General features: G+C 58.2%; 1 protein-coding gene across 4 annotated transcripts in view; it reads right to left on the bottom strand.

Annotated features, from left to right (window-relative positions):
- Nucleotides 1–952: 952 nt before the first annotated feature.
- The window catches only part of HDAC7 (histone deacetylase 7), a 35,630-nt gene continuing 22,674 nt past the window's right edge, over nt 953–13,908 (bottom strand). For all 4 annotated transcript variants that reach the window (XM_070494699.1, XM_070494700.1, XM_070494698.1 and 1 more), the window contains 14 exons: nt 12,555–12,774; nt 11,044–11,177; nt 10,757–10,877; nt 10,443–10,492; nt 9,070–9,177; nt 7,992–8,047; nt 7,727–7,814; nt 6,485–6,604; nt 6,153–6,250; nt 4,843–4,961; nt 3,988–4,121; nt 3,591–3,675; nt 2,253–2,391; nt 953–2,081 (listed from right to left, as the gene is read on the bottom strand). In XM_070494699.1, coding sequence (XP_070350800.1) covers nt 2,036–2,081; nt 2,253–2,391; nt 3,591–3,675; nt 3,988–4,121; nt 4,843–4,961; nt 6,153–6,250; nt 6,485–6,604; nt 7,727–7,814; nt 7,992–8,047; nt 9,070–9,177; nt 10,443–10,492; nt 10,757–10,877; nt 11,044–11,177; nt 12,555–12,774 — 1,518 coding nt within the window. In that variant the 3' untranslated portion in view covers nt 953–2,035. The remainder of the gene's footprint in view (nt 2,082–2,252; nt 2,392–3,590; nt 3,676–3,987; nt 4,122–4,842; nt 4,962–6,152; nt 6,251–6,484; nt 6,605–7,726; nt 7,815–7,991; nt 8,048–9,069; nt 9,178–10,442; nt 10,493–10,756; nt 10,878–11,043; nt 11,178–12,554; nt 12,775–13,908) is intronic.

Genomic DNA, 13,908 nt, shown 5'->3' on the forward strand with positions numbered 1-13,908 from the left:
TGGTGGGTGGTCTCTGGTTGTCTCATTATGCCATTTCCTTCACTCACAGTGTGCCCTGGCGGGCAGGGGGAGGTCAGTGTCTCGGGCTGGAGGCCGTCTCCCTCTGGTCCCTCTTGGTGTGGGGGAACCCACCAGCTCAGCTCTCCTCCTTGGGCTCTCTCAGCACCCCCCCAGCCAGGGCGAGGATGCCCATGAGCACAGCCTCAGCAGCCCCTGTGGGATTCAGTGCCTGTCACTCACAAGGCCAGGACAGAGGGGAAGGGGATGAACCTGCTCCCCTTCGTATTGTCCCAGGCTGTGAGGGCTTGGGACCAGGTCTGAGGTAACAAGGCGGCTACTCCCACTGGCTGGAGCGGCCTGGCCGACTCAGAACCGTAAAGACAGGCACCGGCAGCCCTGGCACCTTCGTCTCTGCTGAGACTGGATGAGCTTGTCTGGGCCTGTTGCCTCGCCCATTCTCTCTTCTAGGCTCCATATGTGCTTAAGAAGTCACGGTGCATTAAAACAGGAAGGGACTATAAACAGTGTCTATTTCTGGAGTTTCTAACCAATCAACAGAGGCCCCCAGGAGGTGAGCTGACTTACCTGAGCTCCCAGCAGGGACCTGAACCCGGGTAGGTCTGATTCATGACTGGGGATGCCTTAGTGAGCCAGGTCTGAGTATCTGTATCCCCCACCCCCTCAACGGGCCCTCTGTCTATGGACTCAGCCCAAAGCTGCCACCTCTGTTACCCCAAGGTGAGGCAGGCGGGGACAGCCAGGGTGTGTTCAGAATGGATGCTTCCTGCCAGGCAGCTGCCACAGAAGGGCCAGGAGCTGGAGGGGGCCTGCCCACCCCGACCCTGCCCAACCTGGTTCCTTCTCCTCCACATCAAATCAGACGCACGCTGTGCTGTGCAGCTGTGGGCCCACTGCATACCCCTCATCCCCAGGAGGCCCTTTCACACACACCTTTAAAGCAAATAAAACATTTATTGTTCAGATTTTTTTTCTGTTTTTTTCCTTTTTTACAAAAACATGCATACATACACAGGGTATGGTGGTCCTGGGGAAGACGCGCACGCTCGCACACACACTCTCTCTCTCTCACACACACAAATACTTTCCTTCTTGGCCCCAGGCCTGGACCCCAGAAGCCTTGAAGACTTTGTCAGGGCGGCCTCCCCTCCCCCATGTCTTGCAACCACTCTCCCACCCCCTTAGCTCTCAGCCAAGCTAGTCCTCTGTGGGGCAAGAGTCAGAGCGTGGGTGGGGGGACCCCAAAAATAAAGAAGGCTCATGGCGGGGGCAGTGACCGAGGGATCCCTGGGGTCGTGCTGTGCTTCTGAGGGGAGATGAAGGGTTTGGCACCATCGGATCAGGAAGCACAGAGCTCCAAGAGCACCTGTTCGCTGCCCCAGGGCACTGAGATGGTCGACGGAGGGTGGCCTGTGGCAGGAGCAGGGACCAGACAGGAGGCCTGGCTGCCCATGACTGCTCTCGGAGGGAGCTTTGTCTCACTGCCCAGTGGTGGTGGGGGGAAGCTTCCAGAGTCATCTGAGGAAGTGGGCGAGAGGAGGGACTCCCCCCAACCCAGTGCAGCCCTCAGATCCTAAGAAGGGCCACCCTGGCTGAGGCCATGTTCACATTTCTGTGTGGAGCCTGGGGCTGTGTGCAAAGACCGGGGTCTACAGAGCCAAGAATAGTGGTTATGGGTGGGCCCGACTGGGCCAGTCCTCCTCTGCGCAGTCCTGAGGAATGGGGGCCCAGCCAGGAGCCTGGACCCCAGATGGGTCGACTCTGTTCTTGGGCGAGCCCTACTGGGGCCTGGCTGGCTGCCTGGCCTGCCTCCTCTCGGGGTCCTCTTTGGTCCCTATCCTAGACCCAGGGCCTTCTCAGGAGAGGCTCCTTGGGGTGACTGCCAAGGGGCTGTTCTCTGGCCCCAACTACCTGCCCGAAGGATCTCTGAAGACCCTGGGAATGAGCACTGTTGCCAGAGGTTAGCAGAGAACCAGGTCCAAAGGGCAGAGTGGGCAGGCAGATCCGTTCCGAGGCCTTAGAGATTCATAGGTTCTTCCTCCTCCACCAGCTGCTCTGAGGGCCTGCCAGGAGGGACAAGGGGGAGGATGCGAGGGCCAGGGACTGCAAGAAGGGCCTTCGCCCAGCTTCCTAGGAAGCCTGAGAAGGCTGGGGTACCTGTGCCGGGATCTGGGGTCCTCAAATTGGGAGGGTCCGAGGGGTGGGGAGGCCATCGGCCAGGCGTCTGGCCTTACCTCTCTTCAGCCAGGATGCCCACAGAGAGGGATGCCAGTGCGGTCACTGCCTCCACTTCTTCTGCATCGGCTCCTGGCAGCCTGGGCACCCAGGAGTCGGGACAGGAGGCCAGGCGCTGCATGCAGCCCCAGTATTTACCTGGGGCAAGAAGCCGAGTCAGAAGGGGTTGGAAAACAAGCTGCTTCACTCTGCCCCCACCACGCATCCTGGCCTGATACTGAGGCTGCACATCTCAGGCCAAGAGCCCGAGAGCAGCAGGCATGTTCTCAGTTTGAGATCAGCTCTCTCTCACCTGCCTCCCCCCTCAACACAACAGCTTCCCCAAATTGGCCCCCCGGAAGCCCTGACAGAATGAGCAGAGCAGATGCAGTGTGGCTGTCAGGGGGCCCAGCCGGTGCCCAAGCCATTCTCCCACCACTTTGGCTGAAAGGCCACTTTCCCCTGGATGGCGTGTGTATCAGAGTGACCTCACAGGTCCCCGGCCTCCTGGAACACATGGTCCCACTCATCTGCAGCCCCCAGCACTGCTCAGCCCCGCACACAGGACAGGGGCGTGTGGGAGGTGGGAAGGACACAGCGCCGGGAGAGCTTACCGTCACCACGGCTGCTCTGCTTGGCCGTCAGCAGGCCACTTACCCACCCTGGGCTTCCACTGCCCGACCTAGACCATGGCCATGGCCATACTGCCTACTGTGGTGAGAAAACACATCCATGGCACACACCCAGCCCAGAGCCTGGCCCATGTGAGGGTTCCATTCAAAATGCAGCAGCATGTTGACTGGCATGCACGCTTCCCCTGCTGAGCCCTGGATGTGGGGAAATCTATTTTATTCATGTTTGTATCCCTAGCATAGCTCCTCGGTCTTTACATAAAGTGCTCCATAGATGCTGAGTTGAAGTTGAAAATTTAAAGTGCTTTCCAAGTGTGGGGTTATTCTAAGACCCGGACCATAAAGCAGGCAGAGCTCTCAAGACCCTGCAGCCAGGACTGAGGGTCAAGGTGGGAACCAGTCAGTCCCTTTGGCCAACAAGGTCTGAGCATTGCTGTTGGCCTGGCCATGGCCTGGGGCTGTGGCTGGAGATGGGAAGCCAGTCCTGCCTTGAGGAGGCCACCATCTGGTATTCCCATGGGGTCCATCTGGAGAGCTCCGAGGGTATCCACTCATGGGGGCTGTCCCACCATTACTGCTGGGGTGATTTACAGGAAGCCAACTCCAGGCCAGCAATAGAGCCTCTGGCCTGCCTGGCGTTGGAAGCCCAAGGGCCCTGGACACTGGGGGCAAGACCCCCGAGTCTCCCCAGTCTAGGGTCAGGGGGTGTCCTCTCTCCACACTCACTGTGCACCCGGATCACAGCTTCCAGAGAACGGATGGCGTTGAGGTTGGGTTTCTGTTTCCAGCCTTCTTCTGAGAGGGGATCCACCTACAGAAGAAAACAGTACCTCAGCCAGCAGTCTTCAGGGACCCACAGGCCCAGCTCTCTCCCACCGCAAGGGCCCTGGCTTTCCAGGCACAAACAGGCATGTATTCCTGGCTCCGCCTTGGCCAGGAGATGCTGGCCCAAGAGCTGACCTGAGGAAGGCATCCATTCTCTCCCCCTCCTTCCAGGCCTGGCCACCCCCACCCTATTTTCGAGCCCTCAGGGAGACGCCCCATCTGCCTGCTCTTTGGGGCAGTCCTGGGAGAACCGGGCTCCCTGTTCCCCAGAGGCATGGATGGGGGGCAGGCAGCTCACCTTGTTGCCCAGAAGAGCAGCCACACAGGCCTCGGAGGCGTCACAGATGGCGGTGAGGTCATGGCCGCCCTCCAAGGCCAGCACCACGGCACCTCCTGCCAAGCTCATCAGCTGCTGCGTCATGTACCCAAAACCTAGACAGGCGGGTGGGGAGGCATGGGGGGCGGGGTGGAGGAGAGGTGGACCTGCCCTACCTCTCTACCTCTGTTAATTCCCTGCTCACTTCCTCCTTACAAATAATGACTCAGATGTATAAATTGCTGCTTTCCAGGTGCGTTCACATGGAACCCCATGTAAAAACTATTAGTATGCCTCACTCAAGGCTCAGAGCGGTGGAGGGACTTGCCCAAGGCCCCACAGCTGGTAAGTGACAGGGCTAGGACTTGAACCCAGGGCATCGACTCCAGCCTGCGTGTTTTTCACTGGGCTACACTGTCTTACCTTTCTGTTCTCCAGGCCCCACGGCCCACTGAGTGGGCTCCCTGCTCTGAGAACACTGCTCCTCCCTGATCTCCCTCAGAAGAAGCTGCCCGCCCAGCAGCCAAGAATGACACAATCCGGGGAGGAAGTCCTCTGGCTGAGCTTCCTGTCTATAGGACTTAAGTCCCCAGGGTGTGACTTAAGCCTTCCATGGTGAACCGACTGGTCACCTGGTCAGAGAAAGGGCCCTGGGCTGTGCCTGGCTAGGAGAGCCCAGGGGATTCCAGCCACAGGACTGGACAAGAACATAGCACTGCCATACCCCAGTCCGCACACTCACAGCCTGGGCCGGCCACTGCCCTTGACTCAGACCATCCTCCCTGCCCAGACTGGCCCTCATTCTCTACACCACTCCCTGGGCTGGGCCCTCCTTACATTTGGCGGAAACATGGTAGCCACCCAGCGGGGCGGGGTGACCCTCGGCAGCATCAAACCCAGCTGACACCAGGACCAGGTCTGGAGAGAACTCTCGGGCAACAGGCATCACGACGATCCTGTGAGGGTACGGGGAGAGGGGGCTCACCACACCTGCAGGGGGCCGGGGGCAGAGGAGGGGCCAGCCCTCCCCCGCCAATGTTACTGTGAGGCACCCCATCTCCCAGCAGGATTAGGGGATCCCTCCGACTTCCTTGACCTTGCTGGCTGTCCACGTCCTTGCACAGCCCAAGGACTCAGCCGCCCAGGGCTCTTAACTGGCGAGAGGCAGGAAGGAGCCAAGGATGGGGCAACAGAGGCAATGAAAGGAGTGAATGTGCATGTATGTTTGTGGGGCACAGGGGGCAGGGCCACAGGAGGGGCGGGTCACTAAGCCCTGGGGACTGGAAACACTCTGTACGTAGCTGCCACTCATTTCCGACTACGTGCACCACCCCTCAACACTCTCCTGAGAGCTGACCAGGGCGACTAGACCCTCTGAGGTCCTGGGCCACCCAGATCCATTCTCTCATCCTCTGCCCCTGCCAGCTCCCCACAGCTGCCTCCCGCCATCCTTGGCCCAACTCTGGGGTCCACTTTGGTGTCTTTCAAGTCCTGAGCTCTGGGCACGCAGACACCAGGAACTCCAGTCCAGGGCTCCTACAGAATTAGCTCTCACGGAGAATATCTCCAGAAAAGCACTTGGAGACCTACTTCCAGGGTTCTTTTTTCCCAAATGGTGTTCGGGGACCCCAGAGTGAAATCCGTAAGGGCTCCTGCCAGAGCCCAAAGCCCCTCTTCTAGAATGACTTTTCCTCAGCAACCCCTCCCCCCCTCCATGGACATCACCTGCTCTCGCTCTTTCTCCACAGCTTTTTTAAGTTTCTCATCTCTTGTGAAAAGCCCACCTCCTCCAGGCAGCCTTGTTTGACTGAATGAGGCACCTCTGCTCAGTCCACCCTGCCCATCTGCCAGTGCTCAGTTCAGCAGAGGCTCTTGGTAATGCGTGACTTTATAAAGCATCCTTTGACTTTTTCATTCTGTGCTTCCTGACTTCCCATCAGGACTGCAGGCCCAGATGCCAGTCACAGTGCCTTTCCTTTTGTTTGTCTCAGTCCATAAGGCCAAGCCCGGGGCTCACTTATAATGTCTAGTCGTTGGATGACAGGCTGACAAGCCAGCTGATCACCTCCAACGTGGTGCTGCTGGGAAAGGGGCAGGAGAGAGTGGCCTTGCTGGGCCAGGCCTTCTCTGGCCCCCAGAACACTTACCTGAAGGCGGCCAGGTACTCAGGATCCCCCATTGGGGGGTCCAGACCTCCGGCCCAGGCCACGTTGACATTGAAGCCCTCACCGCTGCCAGCTCCCACCTGGAAAACAGGAAGCAGGAGAGACATGAGGAGAGCAGTCCCAGGAGAGGAAGCCCAGGATGTCAGTGCAGCAAGACCAGCTCATCCAGCCTCTTCACTTGCAGGTGGAGAACTGAGGATCAGAGAGGCTAAATGATCTGCCCAGGATCACACAGCTAGCTGTGACAGAGGCAGAGGAAGGGCAGCGAGGGAGAGTCAATGGGGCTGGAAGGGATGGACTGGACATGGGGTTACCTCATCCACAGCCCCACTGCCTGGGAAGAAGTTGCCATCGTCATGGCGATGCAGGGAGATGTAGAGCACGCTGGGGTCCTGGTAGAAGGTTTGCTGGGTGCCGTTGCCGTGGTGAACATCCTGTGCAGGGAGATAGATGGGCAGTGGGTCAGGGAAGGTCTGAAAGCAGAGAGATGGAGACCGGGAGTGGTGGGAAGGGTTTTGAGGTCAGTGACCATTGTGAAGGTCAGGACCCTAGACTTGGAGTCAGGAAACTAGAGCTAAACTGTTGAGTGGCCCCAAGAAATCCACTGGCCCACTCTGAGCCTCAGTCTCCCCACGTATGTATAGATATGTACATAACATGCTGGATGGGAGTGGCTATCATATGAGACCCCGAAGGGGAGGAGGCGTGCCATGGGCAGGACAGCCAGCCGGAGAGAGTAAGCATGCAGGATGGCTTCTCGGTAGGAGAGGGAAGAGTCCTGGCTCACAGGTGTCAGGAACCCTCGCCTCTGTGTCTTGCCCAAGGTCACAGAGTGACGCAGGACATCAGAGACCAAGCTCCATTACAGAGGGGCAGGTACGTGAGCCCCAGTGCCGCCCCTCCTGGGAAGAGCTATGGCCCTACACTTGGTGACCCCCAGACCGTGTACAGGCGCTAGAGTGGAAAGTGCCTCCACCTTCCTCAGCTTCTGAGTGGGAATCACAGATGTCAGCACAGAGTGGTACAGCTTAGTTGTTAGATGCATGTACCGGCCTGGGTTCGAATCCTAGTCTCAGGGCTTACGAGCTGTGTGGCTGTGTGAAAGTTACTTAGCCTCTCTGTGCTCACTTTCCTCAGCTGTAAACTAGGTTATTGTCAGGATTAAATACATCATATGTAAAACCATCAGTGTCTGCATGCGATTAGTGGTGTGCTGATGTTATCTGCTATTATTGGTATTATCGCTACCTGTAGGGGAAATGCAGAAATGATGAGATCTGCAGAAAGAAGCCAATAGAGGACAAAAAACAACACTCAAGTGGCTCCTCCCACTGTGGGAGGTTGTTATGGACCAGGGCCTTCCCATGCACCACCTCCTCTGGGCCTCCCAACAGCCTTGTGATGTGGGTGTTACTATCACCCGCATTTTACACAGGGGAAACTGAGGCTGGGAAGACTAAGCAGAACTAGGCCATAAAGCCACGTCTTCTGACGCCGGCGTCAGGGCTCTTCCCACAGGGCTCGTGGATCTGAAGGGGCTAGGAAGAGGGACCTACCCAGTCCACAATGAGGATCTTGCTGGCCTTGCCCTGTTGTTGCAGCTGTCGGCAGGCGATGGCCACTGAGTTGAAGAAGCAGAAGCCCCTGGGAGGAGGGGAGAGAGGTCCTGCCAGCCTGTCCCCTCCCCGCGCCTCCACCTCTCCAGCCTCTTCTCTCCCCTGACCCCTGGCTGGCCCAGCCTCAGAAGGCTCAGGGCAAGGAGGGGGAATGTTCTAATGGGAAGGCCCTAGGGGCCTGCCCCTCCCCCCACCCAGGCCTTACATGGCAGTGGAATGGTCTGCATGGTGTCCTGGAGGCCGAACCACAGCAAAACCGTTCTAGAAACAGAAAGAATGCTTGTCAACCAAATGGCCAGCCCTCTGACCCACATCTCCATGAACCTCCCCCCAGCCCCAGGCTCCTGCCTCTAGAAGGAGCCACAGAGAACAGCTGCCATTGTGTTGGACTGCGGCTGGGCCGGATCTGAGGTGCCTGGGTGCTCGGCCCGCAGGCTGGGCATCCTCTGCTCTTAGACTGGATTTGAAGACAAACCCCCCACTGCGGTGCGTCCTGGCTGCTGTCACTTTGTAATAACAACAGCTACTGTGTGTTGGGCCCAAACTACAAGCCTGGCACTATGCTAAGCACTTTATAACCACTGGACTTCCTCCTCACCACCTGTCTTGGAGGTAAATGTTATCCAACCCTCATATCTCCATCAAATAAACAGTATCATTAGCTCTAGTTTACAGACGAGGGGAAATCTGGAGCTTTGGTGGATTAAGCAACTTGTGCAGTTGCTTGGCTGTAAATGTAAAAATGGTGGGGCCAGGATTTTAAACCCAGGGCTCTGCCCTTAACTGCAAAGCCCCACCGAGAAGCTACAATACGGAGGACACCGCAACGGCCTTGGGCTATGAGCTCCTAAACAATGGGTATGTGGACCTCAGGACAAGCCCCGTCAGGTGCCCAGGCCAGAGCAAACGAACACGGGCACCAACCTAATCTATGTAACCTCAGCACTGCAAAGAACCAATGTGCCAATGCATGGAGGCCCAGAGACACCCTGTGACTTGCCTACAGTCACACAGCAGGTCTGTGTTAAATGATCCTGGATGATCACGACCCTGTGGGTCTTAGAGAGCAAAAGTCCAGGGTCACAGTGGCTTGACTCTCACCGAGTAACATGAGCCAAGGGTTCAAATCTCATCTTGTCGCCAAAGCTCTCGGTTTCCCTTCTAAAACTTTGCGGTGATATACAAGAGGAATGAGATGCCTGGGGTTCTGGGTCCGGCCTTCCCTGCTGCCCCATCCTACTGCCTCCTCCATGGCTTGCCCATCTTCAATCCAAACCTCCTACCTTTAGTTCGCGGGAAGCCACTTTGAAGGCAAGGTCAGTGACGCTGCCGGCGGCCCAGCGGGCTGCATTGGAGGAGTGCAGCTCATTCCAGATGGTGTCAGTATCCACCTGTGGGGGCCAGAGTCAGGGCCCGCATCATCCAAGGCTTCCCACAGGAGCCAGGGCCCATGGGGTGGTGCCCATCCCACGGCCAAGACCCCAGGGGCAGGGAGCTGGGCAGACAGCGCTGCCTCCCCAGTGCCCCACCGCCCAAAGGCAAGGCCTCCTGTGTCCCCCAATCCCAGCATGACTTCTCCTTCCCAGCTTCAGTCCACATCACTGGCCTGTTTCTGGCCAGCACTCTGCAGGCAGCATCGTGCCTGCCTCCCCGGTCAGAGGAGGGGGCATGGCGTTACCTGGGCGGGACTTGGGGTTTGGGCCGGGAGGGGGTTTTAAGCCCCAGCTGACTCTGCTCAGGCCCTGCGGGACGGTCGGAGCTCGAGGGGCCGTCTGCACCACTGTCTTCCACTCAGGGCCCCTAGCCCAGGCTGGGGGGCCCCCCAAACCCAGTCCCTGGGCCTCAAGGCTAGGGAGGGGCCGGGGGGCATGATGGGGAGATGGGGAGGGCGAGGCGGACCAAGAGAGGCGAGGAAGGCAGAGAGAGTCGCAAGAGGCTGGAGAAAGAGAGAGAGAGAGACAGAGAGGGAGAGGTGGGAGGAGAAAACAGAAGCAACAATAGTTGGAAAAATCAGAAAGTGGCAAGAAATGGGAAGTTGTGAATGGGGCGCTGACTGGCTCCCAACAGCCCCCCAGCTACAGCTCCCATTTCCCTCCAGAACTGGGCCTCCAGCCCTGCCTCCACACACCTGGCCGGGAAACCACTGCGGGGGCCTTTCCAGGAGAGGAGAGCACTGCCAGAGGAGGCAGGAAGCCCCCAAGCAGGGTGAGGAGGGAGGGAGGAAAGCTGGGAAATGGGAGGGAAGTGCCTGCGTCACCAAGGACACTGGAGGCACCCTCACTGACCCGGCTCAGGCACCCCGACTCTGCCCGGAGGCGGCAGCGTGGAATGGCCCATGTGACCACCGGGATCTTACGACAGGAGATGACCCTGAGCCCCCATCTTGGCCCTGCTCTTGAGCCTCACTCAACATTTACCAAACACCTTCTAAGTGCGAGACACAGGGCTCCTCATTCAGGAGACACTGATGGGTCAAGGACACACCTGTCCACAAGGAGCTTCTAGCCAGCAGAGGGGCATTAGGGGACAGCCCCTGGCCCACAGGCTCTGGCAGAAGCACAAGAACAAGCTGGCAGGGGCTGGGCCTGGGAGAACGGAAGGGAGGAGATCCGAGAGCCCGTGGCAATGCCTGCTCGAGACCCCCGGGCACACTTACCCCAACCCCACCACAGGGGAGCATCACAAACATCCGCTGTGCCAGGAGCCCTGCAGGGAGAGGCCCAGTGAGTGTGAGCTGAGCCCTCTCAGGCCCCTGCCTGGCGGGAGCAGGGAGGCCCTGCAGGGAGGGCCAGGGCGGGCACGCAGGGCGGGGTGGGGCTGGGCAGCAGGGGCCTAGGAGAGGATTGGGGATGTCCGGGATGCTGGAGGGACAGGCTGGGCAGAGCTGGGACACAAGCGCACAGGGAGTGGGCGGACTGGATGAGCCTGGGGAGGTATGGTGGGGGGCCCCAGACGCCATTGGGCCCCTACCTGCCAGCTTCCCGTTGTCCAGTTTGAGGCGGCTGAGCGGGTTGGTGCCATAGAGGAGCACATGCCGCTCGGAATGCACAGACTGCAGCTCCTCCAGGGAGGCCTTCCGGCCCCGGAGACACTGGGGAAGGCCCACAGAGCTCAGCCCCGCTCAGCCCCTTGCCTGCACGACTGCCACCCGCCTGGCCCCTCATCTCATGCTGGCTCCAAGGCCTCCCACCCGCTCCCTGCCCTCACTCTCCCCTCTTCCGATTCCCGATTCCGAAGCCCACATCCTGCCTCCTCACCTCACACTGGCTCCGCAGCCCCCGCTCCTGCAGCCGGGACCAGATGCTCTGGATGCGGCCAGCATGCTCTGGGTGCCTGCTGTTGTCTCCGCAGGAACACTGGTGCTTCAGCATTACGGAGTCATAGACCAGCCCTGCCGGGAGCAGGGGTCAGGGCCCAGATTGCAGAGGGATCTCCTCCACCCTTCCCCTCTGGGCCATGGGCTGCAGACGGAGCACATGCCAGTACCCCACAGCCAGCGCCCACATGGAGCCAGGCCTGGCAACCCCCCTACACCCGCACAGTCCCGCATACCCCATCGTGCCCCTTCACACCCGTACGCACACCCCCAGCCGCTTACCCAGGCAGCCTCAGGCACCTCACACACACCCCAACACAGCCCCAGACAACACGACTGCCACATGGCCACTGCCTTCCCGACACACTGACCTCCTCACGAGGCCCAATACGTCTACCATGACCTCAAGAGCTCAGAGCCTAACAAAGGGAGGCCTGCTGTCAGGGTCTCACCCTGGATGTAACAACCCAATTAGGCTAGCAAGGGGGAGTGAGAGGAGAAAGAATCCCTCAGAAACTCCCAAACTGGGCGCTGGCAAGTCCACAGTGACACTGGGCCCCACGTGACAAGACAGACGCAGTTTTGGGGAAGTGACTATTTCAGCCTGACCAGCGGGATGCCCAGAGGAGGGCCCTGCATTCTGCCGGAGGGAGGGTCCCTTTCAGCCCGTCTCGGATATCAGGGATCTTCAAAACCCTCACACCATTTGACCCAGGGAGGCCACTCCTTAAGTGACCCTTGGGAAGCAATCCCAGTGATGAGTGAAGATTTATGTACAATAAAAATCCAAATGAGGGAAAACGAGCAATCATCTGACTGCCCAACCAAGAAGAAATCTTTAAGTAAAAATAAAATACCATGATGAAATACTATAAAAATCTCATTTTTAAAGATTAATTATATCACCATGTGTTCATAATATGTTCACTGAATCAGGCAGGGGACAAAACGTAGTCCACGTGTTTAGGGTATTCGTACGTGTACCTATGGCTAGAACAAAGACTGATGAAAGAGAGCAGCATTTGATAGCGGCTGCCTCTGGGCGGTGAGATACTGGTTGGTGATTTTTATGATATTCTTATGCTTTTCTGTATTTTTCAAAACTTCTAAAATGCGTTTGAGTTCTTTTGACAACAGAACAACAATAATAAACATCATTTTTGAAAGGCTGAACTAGCTGTCAAGAGAGCCAAATTCTTTGCCTGGCCCCATGCCAGCTTGCTATGTGACCAGGAGCTTGTCGCCTTAGATTTCCTGAGCCTGGGTCTCCTCACCTGTGAAATGAGAATCATCACCTGCTTCATGGGACGCTGTGTGGATCTAACAAGACCAAGAGAGTGCTCTGTGGCTCCAAAAAATGTCCTGACACCGCAACACAGACCTGGACACATGCCCCGAGCCTCCGTGTGCCCCCAGCCCCATCATCCCACCCGATGCTTGTCTGGTTCTTACCTGTGGTGAAGGGCAGGGTCCTGGCGGGGGTCTCTGAGCTGGGCAGGACGCGGGCCTGGCTGGCAGGCTCTGGGGTTGGCAGTGAGGCAGGCGCAGCTGGGGACGACTGAGCCCTGGACAGGGGCCGGTGACTGCCCTGGGCCAGGGGAAGCAGCACAGAGTCCCCAGTGCTGCCCCGGGGGAGCCGCCCAGCCAGTCGCTGATGGTCCCAGAGGAACACCTGAGGGACACAGGGGGCCCTCAGTCCCCAGGTGCTCAGGATCCTCTGCCCTCTGCTTCTGCCCAAGGTCTTGGGAACCTCTAGGCAGGCCCCTTTTTGGAGAGATTCCAGGATGCATCTAGCCTTGCCTCCCAGCAGGACTCTGGCCTTTGACTATCTGAGCCCCTTGTCCCACCAGCTCCCCCAAGGTCTGCACCCGAGACTGACCACCCCATTCCACCAGAGCTCCCTGGGCCCACGGGACTCCAAAGCCAGAACCCAGGTGAAGGGCCTCGAGCCCAGCTCTGACCAGGGTCTCCTCGTCTCCAAGGACTATTGGACTGCCCAAGGACATGGGGACCTGGGGGAGCCACTGCACGTGGGTCGTCTGCTACCACATGTTATGGGCTGAAATGCGTCCCCCTCCCACTGCATATTGATGAAGGAAATCCTAACCTCCAGTACCTCAGCATGTGACCCTATTTGAAGATAGGGTCTTTATAGAGGTAACCAAGTTAAAATGAGGTCATGAGGGTGAGCCTTAATGCAATACAACTCTTGTCCTTATAAAAAAGGGGAAATGTGAACACAGATGTGGACAAAAGGAAGACAGGTGAAGACACACGGAGAAGGCGGCCATCTACAAGCCAAGAAGAGAGCCTGGAACAGCTCCTTCCCTCAGAGCCCTCAGAAGGAACCAACCCTGACAACACCTAGACTTCAGACTTCTAGCCTCCACAGCTGTGAGACAAGTTTCTGTCGTTTCAGCCGCCTAGTCTGTGGTGCTTGTCACAGCAGCCCTAGCGAATCAATTCCCATGGCCTGACTCACACGCGAGAGCGCTCCGAGGGAACGTGGTTCTGCTCCACTTCCTGCCCTCACCACCTGCCTGGAGACGGCATGGCCACTCACAGGGCAGAAGTACTAGGACAGACATGTGTGTGGCCCTGTGAAAGGCCAGCCTCACTGCTGGACAATGGACGTGGCTTCACCCCGAGGCTGGCAGGCTGCTGGAATGTACATGTGTGTGTGTGCGTGTGCATGCGCCTACGTGTGGGTCTAGAAGGCAACCATGGGTCTCAAAGCTGTCCCCTGTACTGATAGCCTATCTCCCTCCTCTCCATTTGTGCCAGGCCCCACAGTCTCCTGACCATG

The sequence above is a fragment of the Equus asinus genome, chromosome 22 (genome assembly GCF_041296235.1).
Source record: "Equus asinus isolate D_3611 breed Donkey chromosome 22, EquAss-T2T_v2, whole genome shotgun sequence".
Taxonomy (NCBI): domain Eukaryota; kingdom Metazoa; phylum Chordata; class Mammalia; order Perissodactyla; family Equidae; genus Equus; species Equus asinus.